The sequence below is a fragment of the Zalophus californianus genome, chromosome X, assembly GCF_009762305.2.
Source record: "Zalophus californianus isolate mZalCal1 chromosome X, mZalCal1.pri.v2, whole genome shotgun sequence".
NCBI classification, from domain to species: domain Eukaryota; kingdom Metazoa; phylum Chordata; class Mammalia; order Carnivora; family Otariidae; genus Zalophus; species Zalophus californianus.
Window position 1 is genome coordinate 113,614,700 of NC_045612.1, and position 14,689 is coordinate 113,629,388.

Genomic DNA, 14,689 nt, shown 5'->3' on the forward strand with positions numbered 1-14,689 from the left:
TCCCTCCAAAGGGAAGGAACTAGATTCTGAGTTATTTCACCAACCCAGATATTCAGCTCTATGATTTGCATACTGAAAAGTGATAGAAGCAGGCTGCCAGAATGTCTGGAAGAAAAATCTGCCATGGGTTTCCTTCCCAGTCCGTGCTTATGTGGCTGAAAGACTGCCCCCTCTCCCCGTGTAATGTGAAGAGCATTTCTCACAGTGATTAATAGAAAGTCATTAAGATGAGCCCGGAAGGCATCAAATCCCCAAAACCAGAAGCTCAGTGAAATCAGAATGGCAGTGGTTGAAGACATCATGGTTCTAATTAATGAGGAATGATAGAAGACTCCTTCAAATTCCTCTCTTTGAAGAATTAAAACAGCCTTGCCCTAATCCACTTGCCTGCTGCCTTCTGTGGCTGCTGGTGGTGGTGATGGGGAGGGCAGGATGGTGAGGGTTTCTTTCCACCAACTCTTTCTTTATTCCACCCTCAAATGGGTCTTTCCAACCCAGAAAAGAATATACAAGCCATTTATCACATAGAAAGGATCCATACGGCAAAATGAGAACATGTTAAAGGGGAAATGACACAATATTTAGACTCCAAAATTATATCTCCAGCAGGGATATTTCTAAAAACAATGAACAAATAAACACACGAATGGATAGCTAATCCAGGGGGGTTCTTCGTGTTTGCACACTCAAATCCAGTCCTATAAATTGCAGCCGACCCCACGGCTGCAGGCTGCTCCTCATGGCTCTGTCCTCCGTTCTTGCTCACAAATGCTGTTCTTTACTTAATTAAAATGTACAACAGGGATCTTCCTCCTCCCCCCTTCCTTTGTGGCCTATAAATGCCATTTTATTGAAAACAGCAGCAGCAACAAACACAGCCATTGTTTTAATTTTAAGGATTTGATTTTGAAACTTGTTGGCAATTTATAATGACCTTTCGATATTTTATCTGTTTTCATTTAACAGTTCCTTCCTGCCCTGAGACTTCTTTATTTGAATGACTTCGACATTTTATAACATTTTATGTGAGCAATTATTTGGTGTATTGTTCATATGTACTAGGAGCCCACCTTCCCTATAGAGGGATAGCGCACGATTGCCTAATTCAGAATCAAATTTGATGATGTACTTTCATCGAGGGCATTGTTGTCATCAGGGGATATACAGTAAATGTTCAGGAGCTAGTCTACACACCTAGAGGCTTTAGAGACAGATTGAATGGCAAACTAGTATTCCATAAAATATCCTTTGAATCCTGCCCTTCGATGGCATGACTGATGCACTGACTTTCAAAGTAAGAGTGTACACCCAGAAATTAACTAGAAACAAATAGGCTCTTCCTTTTAGGAACATGATTGTGGGCAGAGCTTGGGGAAAAAAGAATCTGGGAGGTAAGTGTTCACGCTGTCTTGCTGATAACTATCTGATGACTTCCAACACATGCCACAGGAAGTCAAAGGAAGGGTGTCATGTCCCCAGTGTTCTTTGGAAAGGGATTCGGCTTTGGAGAAATGATGGCATTGAAGGAGGGGAAGAAGAGCGGTAGGCTCGGGGGAGTCTGGCCTCCGGGAGGGCAGCTTCCTTTCCCTCTTTAACAAGCACAATCATCTTGCCAGGGAAAGCATCTCAATGTCAAGTTTGGTTTAATGCTTTCCTAGAGAAACATGTCTGCGTGCATTTATTCCTTGTGAAGCCATCCAAAGAGATTTAATTCTTTGGCAGTCATAATTTTATGTGGTTTCTTTAATTGCTAATTTGTTTAAATGGCTTTTAGCTTTACAGTTACCCTTTAGGAAATGTTACTTTCATTGCTAATTGCTAATTGCCATGAGTCATAGAGATTGGAGGTACAGTATGTGATACTGGCCGGGTGGGGAGGTGAGGACAGGGTGGGAAGGGTTGTTATCATGCAGACTGTGGCAAAACAAGTTTGTATCAGAATCAGGCTCCGGCTGAAGAGTGGTGAAATGTCACACTTACAGAGATCTGCTTTGAAATTAGATTTTTTTTTTTTGAAGAATTTTGACTCACTTCTTAAAATTAAAGGCTGTGGGTGGGGAGATCGAACAAAACTCAGAGCCACCCAAATGCAACATATTCAACACACTAAATGGAAAGCCCCAGGGCAGGTTGTCCTATGCCTGGTAACACTTTTAGAGGTGGTTCCTGGCTGGCTGTGAGGCGCTTCACAGCTATGGCTGATTTCTGAGCTCTTTCTCTCCCCATCCCCACTCTTGACAGGTTTAAGGGAAACCACAGGCTCCGAGAGTGATGGGGGTGACTCGAGCAGTACCAAATCCGAAGGTGCCAACGGGACAGTCGCAACTGCAGCAATCCAGCCGAAGAAAGTTAAGGGAGTGGGCTTTGGAGATATATTCAAAGACAAACCAATAAAACTAAGACCAAGGTCGATTGAAGTAGAGAATGACTTTCTACCAGTGGAGAAGGTATGTTCGACAGTTTCTGTTTTATTTCACCACAGTGTGGAGTACCCAAAAGTCCATCATAGGGCATCTGAGACTTCTTATGCCTCTTCTGGGGTGTCGGCGTCCTCACATGCTAGCTGTTTGCTCTGTCCCCTTTGAGGCTCTCCCTTTGTGTTTCTGGACGGGCTCATGCTCTAGTTTGCATCTTCTCTTCTTACTGACGTCTCTGTGGAATGCGTCTCAGTATGACTTTTCAAATGGACCTGCACTTTTCCATTCCCCTCCACCACCACCCTCCCCCGAAAAGCCCCTCATGCCTGGACCCAGCTAAACACATGACTATGACATTCGTGAGCACAGACTGATCTATCACTTCTCCTTGTCCATTTCTCTAGTGCTTCGTGCCTGGATGTGTTGACTGGTTCTGCAGTAGACCAAAGGGGTTGTGCGGTTTTTTCTGTAGGAGTTAGGTGGGAATGATTTCAGACGGCCGAAAGGAAGTCTCCCGCATGTGTGTATGATGGAGATGGGCCCTGCTGTGACTCCCTGCGTTGTTACCATCAGGAAGCTGGCTGTTTTCTTCTACCTCTCTGGTTCTGGGTTGCGGAGAGGCAGACAGCGTGTTGCTGCTGAGTACGCCGTTGCCACAGCAACACACCCAGAGCCATGGAGCTTGTGGCTGTCGGTGACGTCTACTGTGGTACACTTCTGAGCACCAGAGCTTTGCTTAGGATTTGATAAATACTGTGGAATTTTCCAGATTGTAATAAGCTACACTCGTGCTGTGCTTAAGGAATGTTTGTTAATTCGATTTAGTGCTGAAACTTTTGCTTTGATGTTTGTGCCAGTAGGCTCGGGGGATGGGGCATTGGCAGCATCTCTAATGCAGGTTTATCCATGGCTTTTAAATGTTTTTCATTTTTCAGGTGAGATGAATTTTTAAAAGTTGCATCACCTTCCACAGCTGTAGAACTTCCAGCCACCTCTTTCCCCCAGCCCCCAGCAACCTTGCCTGGTGTCATCATGCATTAGAATCTGGAAGGGAAACTTTGGGACACTTAATACTCTTAGAGATGAAAAAGGCAGAAAGGGCAGAGACTTAGACATGAAAGACTGTTCCGTTTACATTCTTCTTTCGCTGCAGCTTATCTGAGCCAGCTTTGTTTCTTCCAGTAAGCATTATATGATATTTCTCAAGATCTGAAAGCTATCTAGTTGGTATCCCAGCTTGCGAACTCATTTCTCCTTCACAAGATCACTTTCAGATTCCTATAAATATTTACGAAAGAGCAAGTCCCCATCTTGGGAAGAAACAATGGATGTCGTTTTTCTTCATTTTACTCAACTGGTTGAAATGAACACGACCATTGACTCAGTCAGCAAACAGTTAACTCCTTTTGTTTGCTTTGTGATTCTTGGTTTTATTCTTCTCCGCCTAGGACAGTGTGTGTGTGTGTGTGTGTGTGTGTGTGTGTGTGTGTGTGTGTGTGTGTGTGTGTGTGTGTGTGTGTGAGTGTGTGTGACTTCTATTATTGCTATGAAGATTCGTTTCAAGCAACAGTAGCAGCGTCACGTCTAATACTCTTGAGTTGGTATCTCAGCACACTTCTCTGAACCCCGGGGCCGCATGCCCCGCTGCCAACTTGCACATCTCCACTGGAAGATCTTAAATTCTTACTAGCTCGCCCAACCCTGAACTCATCGTCATCCCCCTCGAACCACTCTGCCCACAGCCTTCCACATCTCAGGGAAGGCAGTGTCACTCCCCCTCCTACACATCAGGACTAAAGCCTCAGGGTTGTCCCTGACTTCTTCTCTCACAGTCCATGTCCGACCCATCAGGTGACTCCATCAGCTCTGCCTCCGTGAACGCCTGGCACCCACCACCGCTCATCCCCTTCATGGTTCTCCTACTCTCTCGCCATCACTCAGTGGCCTCCTAATAGGGCTTTCTGCTTCTCCCCTTCCCCCTACAGTCTTGTCTCAGCAGTGAAGCCAGGGTGATCCTTTGAAAGCCCAAGTCGGATCATGCCACTCCTCTGCTTGTGTCCCTGCAGAGGCTCCCCCGAGAACCAGAGTGAAAGGCCTGCCCCAGGCCCACAGGCTGAAGTGACTCAACTCCATTACCACGCGGACTTCCTCCCTCTCCTTCTCCCCTTGCTTACTCTGTCCTGCCCCCTTACTTTTCCCTAAACACGCCAAGCACTCTCCCACTTGGAGCCCTTTATCACAGTGCTTTCCTCTGGCTGGACACCCAGCTTCCACCTGCCCACTTGGCTGCCTCCCTCTCCCCCCTCCCCCATACTTTGCTCAGACTTCACCTTTTGAGCAAGCCCTGCCCTGGCGCACTCATTCTAAAACCTGCTCCCTTGGCCTAGCCTGCTCGCTTGTGCTGCATTTTTTTGTTTTCCATAGCCTGCAACCTTTTCTAATGTAATATTTATTTTTTATCGTGTTTATTATTTATTTTATTCACTGATATATGCCATGTGCTTGGAACACTGTGCGGCACATAGTAAGTTAGGTGCTCAGTAAGTATTAGATGTATGAATAATATTAAAACTGTGTTAACATAGCACTCTCGAGATTACAGACCTCTATGAAATGAGGGGACTGGGTGGGATAATATAACAGTTATATAGTTGAAAATATAGTGGCTGTATGGTTTGTTGCGTTTTTGTGAAGCAGAGATTTATTGTATTGGTCTTAGTGACATGACACGTTAACATCATCAGAGTAATGTGTGTGTGTGTGTGTGTGTGTGTGTGTGTGTGTGTGTGCACGCGCGTGCGTGCATGCATCTTGATTCATGATTTGTTGCAGAAGGAAACCATGTATTGGCAGCAGTCTTAACCCGTTCCTCATTGTGAAGCCTCTGGGGAAAACGTAAACTTCCCTGCTTGCTTTACTGGCTGTGGACAATTTTTTTTTACAGCATCTAAGGAGGACTCAGAACTATCTCCACTCCCTGTTCTTGGCACTATGGATAGTTGCATAGATTTATGGATCCATTTTATTATTGCGCAACCAGGCATGAGAGCTGAGGAGTGCGATAATGTTTTACTAATGCACAACCTGGTTCTCGTCACTTTTGAGATGGTTTTGTGTCCAGGATTTATGTTTGCAGAAGGAAGTTTCCTTTGAGAATTGAGCACACTGTTTGGATTTTGCGGAAGCACAAACTGGATCTCATGTGACAGCATTTGTTAGGTGAGACCCAGGCAGGTCTTCCGCATAGGCTGGGGCAGTTGGCCTTCTGAGATGGCTGGTTTGATAACTTGGATGAAAAAAAAAAAAGGAATCTGGTAATTTTTAACAACTGCAAGCATATTCTGTTTTCCATTCAAGTTGGTAAGTTTTGAGATCCACTTTTGTGGATCAGTCACTAGAAAATTCTGTGCTTGTTTTCCCTATGCTCTAATCTATATCAGCCTAACCAGAGTGACTAAGTGCTGATAATTATACCAGGAGAGATACTACATAACACTACCCGCCCCCAACACTAGGGAAATAGTGAGTAGTCTTGCTTCTCAATTTATTGAGTTATAGGGAAGGACCCTGTTTATGAGTTCTTTTATCACTGTGAATGATTTGTTTAATGCACCATTTAACTGAAATATTTACAGATGAAATTATTTCGTGTCTGGGATTTTGCTTCCAGTAATTTGGAAGATGGAAGAGTGGGTAGGGCACAAAGGAAACAAGATTGGTCATGAGTTGATAATTGTTGAAACTGGATGGTGCATACATATGGGATCAGCACCCTGTACTCTATTTTTATATTTATTGTAAATTTCCCTTGATAAAAGGTTAAAGAAGAAAAAGAAGAACCTTGGGGAAAAAATATAACATTTAAACTAAGCCCAGAAATAAGTATGTGTTATATTAAAATAATGGAAAATATAGTATGTCTAAAGATGAACCAAGTTAAATATCATAAGATTAGAAGGGCATGGTACCATTGTCCTAGCTCACTGACCCTGACAAAATCACTAACCTCAATGAGGCCATATGTAAAATGGGAATACTCTGTATACCTGTCCTATCCCACAAGACTTAAAAAAAGTTATATAACAGAAAATACTTTGAAATTATAAATGTAACTCATTTCAACTAATATTTATTGAGTACTCACTATATGTTCAGCCCTGGGGACACAGTGGTGAATGAGACCGGGTCACTGCCCTCGGGGAGCTGCAGAAAAGTAAACAAGCAATAATAATACAGTGTGGGGAATGCCACAAGTTGAGTTCAGGTTGAGAACCCAGTGCTGAGCTGTAGGAGCCCTTGGGCATGGTAGGAAGTGATGAGTTGTGAGGGAGGCGGGAGAATGAACTAGTGTGTGTACCTCCTTCCTACAGGAAGTAATGTCTAGACTTCCTGTAGGAAGTAATGTTTTTAGGCCAACCGGAAGTGATGTTTAGGCTGAGAACCGTGGTGTCCAGTAGACATTCATTAAGCCAAGAAGCACAAAGTTATCAAGGTGAGAAGAGCAGCATGTATTAATGCCTTGAAGGGAAATTGAAATAGCACAGAGCATGTGTCAGAGGCTTCAGCAGGAAGTGGAAAGATGAGAATAGAGAAGGAGCAGGGCCTAGATCAGGAAGGGCCTGGTGACTTGTTAAAGAGTTTGGACTTGATCTTAAAGGCAGTGAGGAGCTATCAGTGGGGAGCTGTTGTCAACAAGGGAGTGATATGATCAGGTAGGTGGTTTAGAGAAAGTATTCCAATTTACAGTGGGAGGAGTGGATTACAGAAGACAGGGTGGCTAAAATTGAGGAGAGAGGGGAACAGAAACTTATGTTGGCTCTCCCACTGCCCCTGCAATCTAGGTTCTAAACCAGTTAATGAATAAGATGAGTCAGTAGATGGGGAATCAAAATAATTTTTTTGTTCCTTTTTTCAGTATGGATATCCATTTCACCCAGCACTGCTTATTGAAAGCAGTGCACAGCCATTATCACCTTTGTCATAATTTAAGTGGCTATGTATGTGTTAGTCTGTTTCTGGACTCTCTGTTCTATTGGTCTATATTTGTCCTTGAACTTATTCTATACTACCTCAATTACTGTAGCTTTATGGTCAGTCTTGGTATCTGGCAATTTAAGTCCTCAATCTTTGTTTCTCTTCTTCGAGATTTCCTGGGCTATTCTTGACCCCTTGTATTTTCATATAAATTTTAGAAGCAGCTTGTCACCCCCCCCCCCCCACCAAAACAAACAAACAAAAAAACCTTTGGGATTTTGATTGGGATCGCATTGACGCTATAGATAAGTTTGGGAAGAATTGATCACTTTCCAATCCAGGAACATGGTATATTTCTCTATTTATGTAGTTCTTATTTCATTGTGTGAAAATTCCTCAAAGCTGTACACTTAAGATTCGTGCTCCTTTCTCTACCTATGTTATATAGCATTGCTGTTATTGATGAAGGCAAAGTTGAAGGATATAGATGAGTATGAGAGCCAAATTGGCCTGCCAGCTGGTCCCCAGAATTAGACAGACTCACCCACCCAGTCTCAGCAATGTTATACTAAAGCAGACCCATGTGAGATAGAAGGGCCTGCCCCTTGGGGAAGAGCAGGGGCTAATTTCCAAGAGGAGGAAACAGAAGAGTTGAGCTTGAACATGCCTAGTTTATTTTTTTGAAATTCACCTATCGGAGAAGTCATTTCATTCTCCCAGGAGAAAGTGAGCAAGGGGGCAGAGAGTTCCAGGAGTGTCCATTTGCATCCAGAAAGTGTCCATTTGGGCTCCCTTTTACATGGCAAGAAACATCAAGAGAAGAGAAATAGTTTTTCTCTCTGACAGTTTTGAGGTGTTGTCATGGATGGTTTGGGAAAATATTTTGAAGGTAGAATGAAGAAATTTGATAGTATGTGGAGGACAAAGGAGAGGGAGGACTTGAAGATGATGCCTTGGGCACCCGGCTTAAGCAGCTGGGTGGTAGTATCATTCCCTGGTTAGAGACCATGGGAGAAGAAAGATATTTGGGGAAGAGAGAGGTCATGGGTTGTCTCAGACTAGCTGGATTTCTTAGGTACTTGTGGGCCCATCAAGTGGAGGCATCCAGCGGGCTGTTGGATAAATAAGTCTGGTGATTGAGAGAGAACTGTAGATGTAGGTTTGAGAGTCATCAGCCTAGAGTTTGGGTTGGAAGACTATAAGCAGAAGGCAACCCAGACAGGACCTTATTCTCATGAATATGGCTGGTACCTTTTATCCTCCACCTGTGGACCCAAGAGGGAATTTCCTCATCAGGCTGCTTCCCTGTGACCCCAGCCTGGCCCCAGTCTTTTTGTAAACTCCTTCCCTTTTCATGAGTCACTCAGATGATCACTCTGGTGAAACACTTAGGGAAGGGAATGGCAAGTATTACACATGGGTGGGTAAATTACAGATACTCAGGGGAGTCCCCAGGACCTAACCTGACATGCCTTTATGTAGAATAATCTTGGCTTTTTGACTAACCTGACATGCCTTTATGTAGAATAATCTTGGCTTTTTGATGCCAGCTCATTCCATGCCCAGGCTCTTTACGTTGGTTGTTTACAGGATTCCCTACAAAGAAATTCTCCAAGAAGCTCCTTTCCCATGGTCTTTCTGCCTTAGCTGATTGCCATTTGTGACTTCTGATGTCTCTTTCTTGCAATGATCCTGTGTTCTTTCTTCATTTGCTCCCACATCCCACAACCTGACATTGTGTTTGTGACAGTCTCTTCAGCTCTAATCATCTTGGATCTCATTTGTCACCCAAATTAATGCCTTTATAATATCAACATTGTAGCTTTCACTTGTAACAGAGAGTGATAATTAAAATTGTATATAAATGAGCTACTAATCATTTTTTTAATCAGCCAAATTGCAGTAAGAGAAATTTTACTATTTTCGTACATAGGCAGTCTTTTTATCCATTTAGTAAAAATTCATCAAACTGTACACTTAAGTACAGTTAAAACATGTAAACATCTAAAGTGATGATCTTCATTCCTTAAAAATGAGAGATTTATGTCTCTAATCTTTGAAGACTAGAAATAAGCTCTCGAGATCTTCAGGAGCTAACATATCTTCTTTGACTAATGAAACACAACTCGGTCAAAACCTTGTTGTGATTACCTGAGACCTATAATATTGGATGGCCCTCATTTTGGTTGAAAGATAAGATTATGTGACATCTCTTGAGTGGCTGGAAAATCCGTGGTTTTTAATGAGCAGTTGGTATTAAGATGCCCACTGGTTGCCTGGGTGAATGGTCTGGGATTTTCAGACTTCGTTTTCTGTGTTATCTTTCCCCAAAGTGTCTCTGTTAAGTTTCCTTAACTAGGAGAAGTAAGGACAGGGGTGTTGGTAGGAAAAGGGAACCGGACACAGTATTACAGGATTACTCTTTGACTTGTTAGATATTGTTTACTGTTCTATATGTGCTTGACATATACTTTCAAAAACACTCAGTATTGTGGTATTTTCTAAGAAATGTTTAATTGCAGCCAGAATATCACCAAGGATCGCATTCCTGTAAGGCCTTAAATTTATGTTTTTAGGAGTGTAGTGGTTATTAAGCATGTAGGCCAGATTGCCTGCGTTCACATCCCACCTCTGACTCTTCCTGGGACAGACTACTTAAGCACTCAGTGCTTTAGATTCCTCATCTGTAAAATTAGAATACCAGTAGGACATGCTCCATATGGTTGTCACGAGGAGTGAGTAACACAAAAAATGGGTAGAAAAGTGCCTGGCATATAATCATCACTTGATTAATGTTCATAGTTATTATTGCTGCCCTTCTGGTTATTAGAACAGAAGGAGTGCCTGTAAATAGCAGAGCAGTTTCCAGGATCATTTCTTTAACTTTTTCTTTTTTTTTTAATTTTTTAAAAAAGATTTTATTTATTTATTTGAGAGAGAGTGAGAGCATGAGAGGGGAGTGGGTCAGAGGGAGAAGCAGACTCCCCGCTGAGCAGGGAGCCCGATGGGGAGGGCTCGATCCAGGGGCTCCAGGACTGTGACCTGAGCCAAAGGCAGTCACTCAACCAACTGAGCCACCCAGGCACCCTATCTTTAACTTTTTCTTAAGGAAAATTTCAAACTCAGAGAAGTAGAATTGAATTGTGCTATGTCTGGATAGCTGTTTGTTTGACATCACCAAGTCTTAAATATTAGCCATTAGAAAGTAAGTGTCATGATTTTGGACCTTGCCATCATATTCCTGTTTATAACTCCTTGAAAACCTTTGTTAAACTGTAGTGGGCCCTCAATAAATATTTGTGGACTGGATACACGAATATAATGTTTTGTCCTAATCCAAATGAAATTATGAAGGAAGACCCATTATGTTTGGGGTCTGCTTGTGGTCTGGCTACAGAGTCACTCTCTCATTTGTTTATTAATTGGCTCATTCATTCACTTACTGAAGCTTTATTGAACGCCTTTTATGGATCTGCAGCGGCAGCTCTGGAAATTTCTAGATAAATGAGCTCAGGAGTGGCAGTCCATTTGTAAAGGAGTCAGCTAGGTGGTATGTCTGGATTCTGTATTAGCATGATACATGCATATTTTTTACCTGGCAGGATATTTGTTTGGGATGAGGTGGATCTGGTGTAGTTAACTGGAATGGAGTTAACACCTCCTCCCCTGCATCGCGCCTTGAATGAGCTGTCACATGTAGGCCTCTCATTTAGTGCTTTGCATTATGTATGCGTGGGAGAAAAGTGGGTAGGTATAAAAGTCATTATGTTGCAGGGGAAAAGGACTAGCAGAGGTATGTCCAAAGCATGAAAGAGAATAGGGAAAGGAGCTTTTACCTCTCCTGGAGATCCAGAAGGAAGGGATGGGGTATCAAGCAAAGTCAGACTGGAGCAAAGTATTAAAAGATAAATGGGCTTTCGTGGTGCTGGTAGCATGTGCACGGACAAAGAGAGAGCATGGTTATGCAGAAGGGCTGTATTTGGCTGGAGTACAGGGGATGTGGTCGTGGTGGTAGAGGAGGAGGTAGGGGGATGGAGGGGAGGTGGGCCCTCTTCCCCCAGGGCTCTGCCAGCCGCTTCACACGAGCTGTACTTCTGGGTGAGCTGGCCGGTCAGTGGAGGAGTTCCGCTGGGGAGTGGCATGATCAGATTGGCACTTTAGAGATAACTGGGGAGGTGCCGAGCAATGTGAACTGGAGATGAGGAGGAAGTAGCTGGGAGAGTTGCCAGCCCTGGGGCTCCGTGGTTGATGACTAATTGGCCAGGCACCAGGAACTTCTAGTAGCTCTTGGAAAGGGGCAGATGGGCCCACCTCATGCACACTCTTTGAGTTGGGCCGCTGTAGCCTGGGTTGGCAGCAGAACTGACAGAAGAGCCAAGTTTCCTTTCAAAGAAAACTCTTTTGTGTATTATGGGAAGCAAAAGGCTAGGACTCGGTGTCCAGATCGCTTTGTTACGAGATAGGCTAGGGATATAGAGATAATAAATAAATGAAGTTGGGAAGGCATTGTTAAACACGTTTCTGTAGATATATTCCTGAATGTTATGTATGTCTCTACATCACACATGTACATTTATTTATGTATGCATATACATGCCTCCAGCTTATCTCCCTAATTAGCTTTTTTTTTTTTAAAGATTTTATTTACTTGACACAGAGAGCGAGAGAGAGACAGAGAGAGAGACAGAGAGCAAGCACAAGCAGGGGGAACGGCAGGCAGAGGAGAAGCAGGCTCCCCGCTGAGCAGGGAGCCCGATGTGGGACTCGATCCCAGGACCCTGGGACCATGACCCGAGCCGAAGGCAGACGCTTGACGACTGAGCCACCCAGGCGCCCTCCTAATTAGCTTTTTAATAAACTTTTATTTTTAGGGGTGCCTGGGTGGCTCAGTCGTCAAGCGTCTGCCTTCCGCAGGGAGCCCGATGCGGGGCTTGATCCCAGGACCCTGGGATCATGACCTGAGCCAAAGGCAGACGCCTAACTGGCTGAGCCACCCAGGTGCCCCTAGATTCAACTCTTTAGAAAGAAGTCATAATGTGTACCTCACACTTAAGAAGTGGGGAGTTCCGCACCCCTCCTTGAGGGAGGAATATCATCATAAATTAATGGGAATTCTTTGCAGGCAATGTGTCTATTCTCTCCATCCTAGTTAAGTTTTGATAAGGTGATTTCTTATCTGCCCCCTAAATTCCAAATGTTAATTCCCTACCGCCTGCACCACCTTGCCGTTCGCAGCCTACTGACATCTCCCACATTTGTTTTCTTGCGTGATATATAAACAGACCTATGTCTTATTTACCCAAGCAGATTGCACATTTCTTGAGCACTGAGGTAGCATCTCATTCAAAACCCCCTACACCACAGGCAGTTGCTAAATATTGAATAAACGGTTTTTAAATTAGTACAATTAAAAAATTTAAAAATTCCCCATAGTTAGGAAGTGAAACGGGTCCTCAGAGTGTGAGTACATGAGAACTGTGGTAAGGTGAGGGTACTGTTGACTTGGCACCCTGCCCTGTGATATAGTCCTGAATTTGTGATAGTGGCTAATAGGGTGCTACTTTGTACCAGCTACTTTATTAAGCACTTGCTATATATTACCTATTTAATCTTCCAGACAACCCTATAGATTGGTGCTTTTATCCCCATTTTATAGATAAGGAAACTGAGGTGAATGGAGGTCAAGTGAGTTGCTCAAAATCACACCACTGAGAAGTGGTCCAGCTGGGATTTTGGTCTCAGACACTCTGACTCTAGAGTTTTAAACTCTTAACCACTGGGCTCTAAATCCATTGAAGTGGTGATTAAAATGGTATCTCATTTGGGGCCAAAACAAGATTGCTATTTAAACATTTTATCCCAATCTGTGAGGATACTACCAACAACATGGCTAGCAACAGTTTTGCTGGAGTTTTCCTAGGGTGAATGTTTCTATAAAGCCATCTCTGTTTTTTCCTTCTTCAGTTTTTTTTCTTTTTTTTTTTAAATGAGTAATTTTTGTGTATTACCATTAATTTCACGTGTTTAAAATACAAGTATTTTTACCATGGACGTTTCACATACAAACCATATTCTAGATCTGTGTCACTCCCCATCAGATTATCTGTTGAGAGAGAGTGGGCTTTTTATTTTCTCTCTGATGTTTTTAAACAGAAGTGGCCGCTGGGTCCTGCCAAATAAACACTTCTTCAGTGTGTTCCTTGTCTGAATGGTCACACCTGTGGGTCCCCAGGAGACAGCTACATTCCTGCAGCGATGCAGGCGAGGGAGGAGGACTTCTCCCAAAGCCACCCAAGCCATGAATCGGCTCTGGCTTCCTGAACCGTAAACAAATGCAAGCTTTGTTCTCCCTATTGCTCATTTGGTCCCAAGTATGACTCAGGGTTAGGCTGGGTCCTTCAGGCTCTGTGCCTTTGGCTGTTGGAAGGAAGTGGGAGGGTTCCAGTGTAGTTCTGGGACCTTTTCAAACTGAAGAAAGGAGGCTGACTGCATGATGGGAGAAGAGGTATTTCTTTCTTTGCTTTTAGAGATGTAACAAGTCCCCTTAATCTTTAATCTTGTCTGCGCTGTTTTCTAACAAGAATTGTAATGGGTTTGCCCTGGTGGGTTACAAGAAGTGTCTTTAGGCCAGGATCCCCCTCAGAGGGCGGGGCGGGGGGGGCGTGGATATGCTAAGGAAGAACCTATAGTACGGAGGAGTCTTTTCTCAAGTCAAATGTTGCACTGGAACTCAGCTGTTTTAACACCCCCCCACACCCCTTTGGTCAATTCGGCCATTGATTTTTACAGATGTTTTCAATTTCTCTGTGTCTTGGGTTTTCATGTGCTCATACTGCAGAGAGTCATTTAGATGGGCAGTTTGCACAAGCAGTAACTGTTACACCATGCCACCGAGATGTTTAGCAATTGCAGATGTTTGTGCAGTAAACAAATCCAGCTTGCTCTTCAGGTTAATTTAGGAGAGAAGAACATGTCCCCCCAGAGTTAACCAGCTACGGGGCATTTCACTCTTGGAAGGCATGGACATTTGGAATTTTCCTGGTGAGTGGAGAAGCTGTGAGTAGTGACTTCTGGGTGCTGGTGAAGTGTTGTTGTTGTTGTTGTTGTTGTTTTTATAGAGGTGAAGATGTTTGACTAATTGTGTAGGGCTGAGCATTTATATTCATTTGCTTATATATACAGTAAAATAAGACACTAAATTATTTGACATTCCAAAAGTTTGCTAGTGATAGGTGGTCTTGTTTCTCTCTGTGGATTGTTCATATCTGTCTACCTAAAAGCAGAAGTCTGTCATTTTC

General features: G+C 43.4%; 1 protein-coding gene across 11 annotated transcripts in view; it reads left to right on the top strand.

Moving 5' to 3' along the window:
- Window positions 1–14,689, top strand: part of SH3KBP1 (SH3 domain containing kinase binding protein 1) — a 324,264-nt gene that overhangs the window by 191,036 nt on the left and 118,539 nt on the right. For all 11 annotated transcript variants that reach the window (XM_027608838.1, XM_027608844.1, XM_027608839.1 and 8 more), the window contains one exon: window positions 2,242–2,447. In XM_027608838.1, coding sequence (XP_027464639.1) covers window positions 2,242–2,447 — 206 coding nt within the window. The remainder of the gene's footprint in view (window positions 1–2,241; window positions 2,448–14,689) is intronic.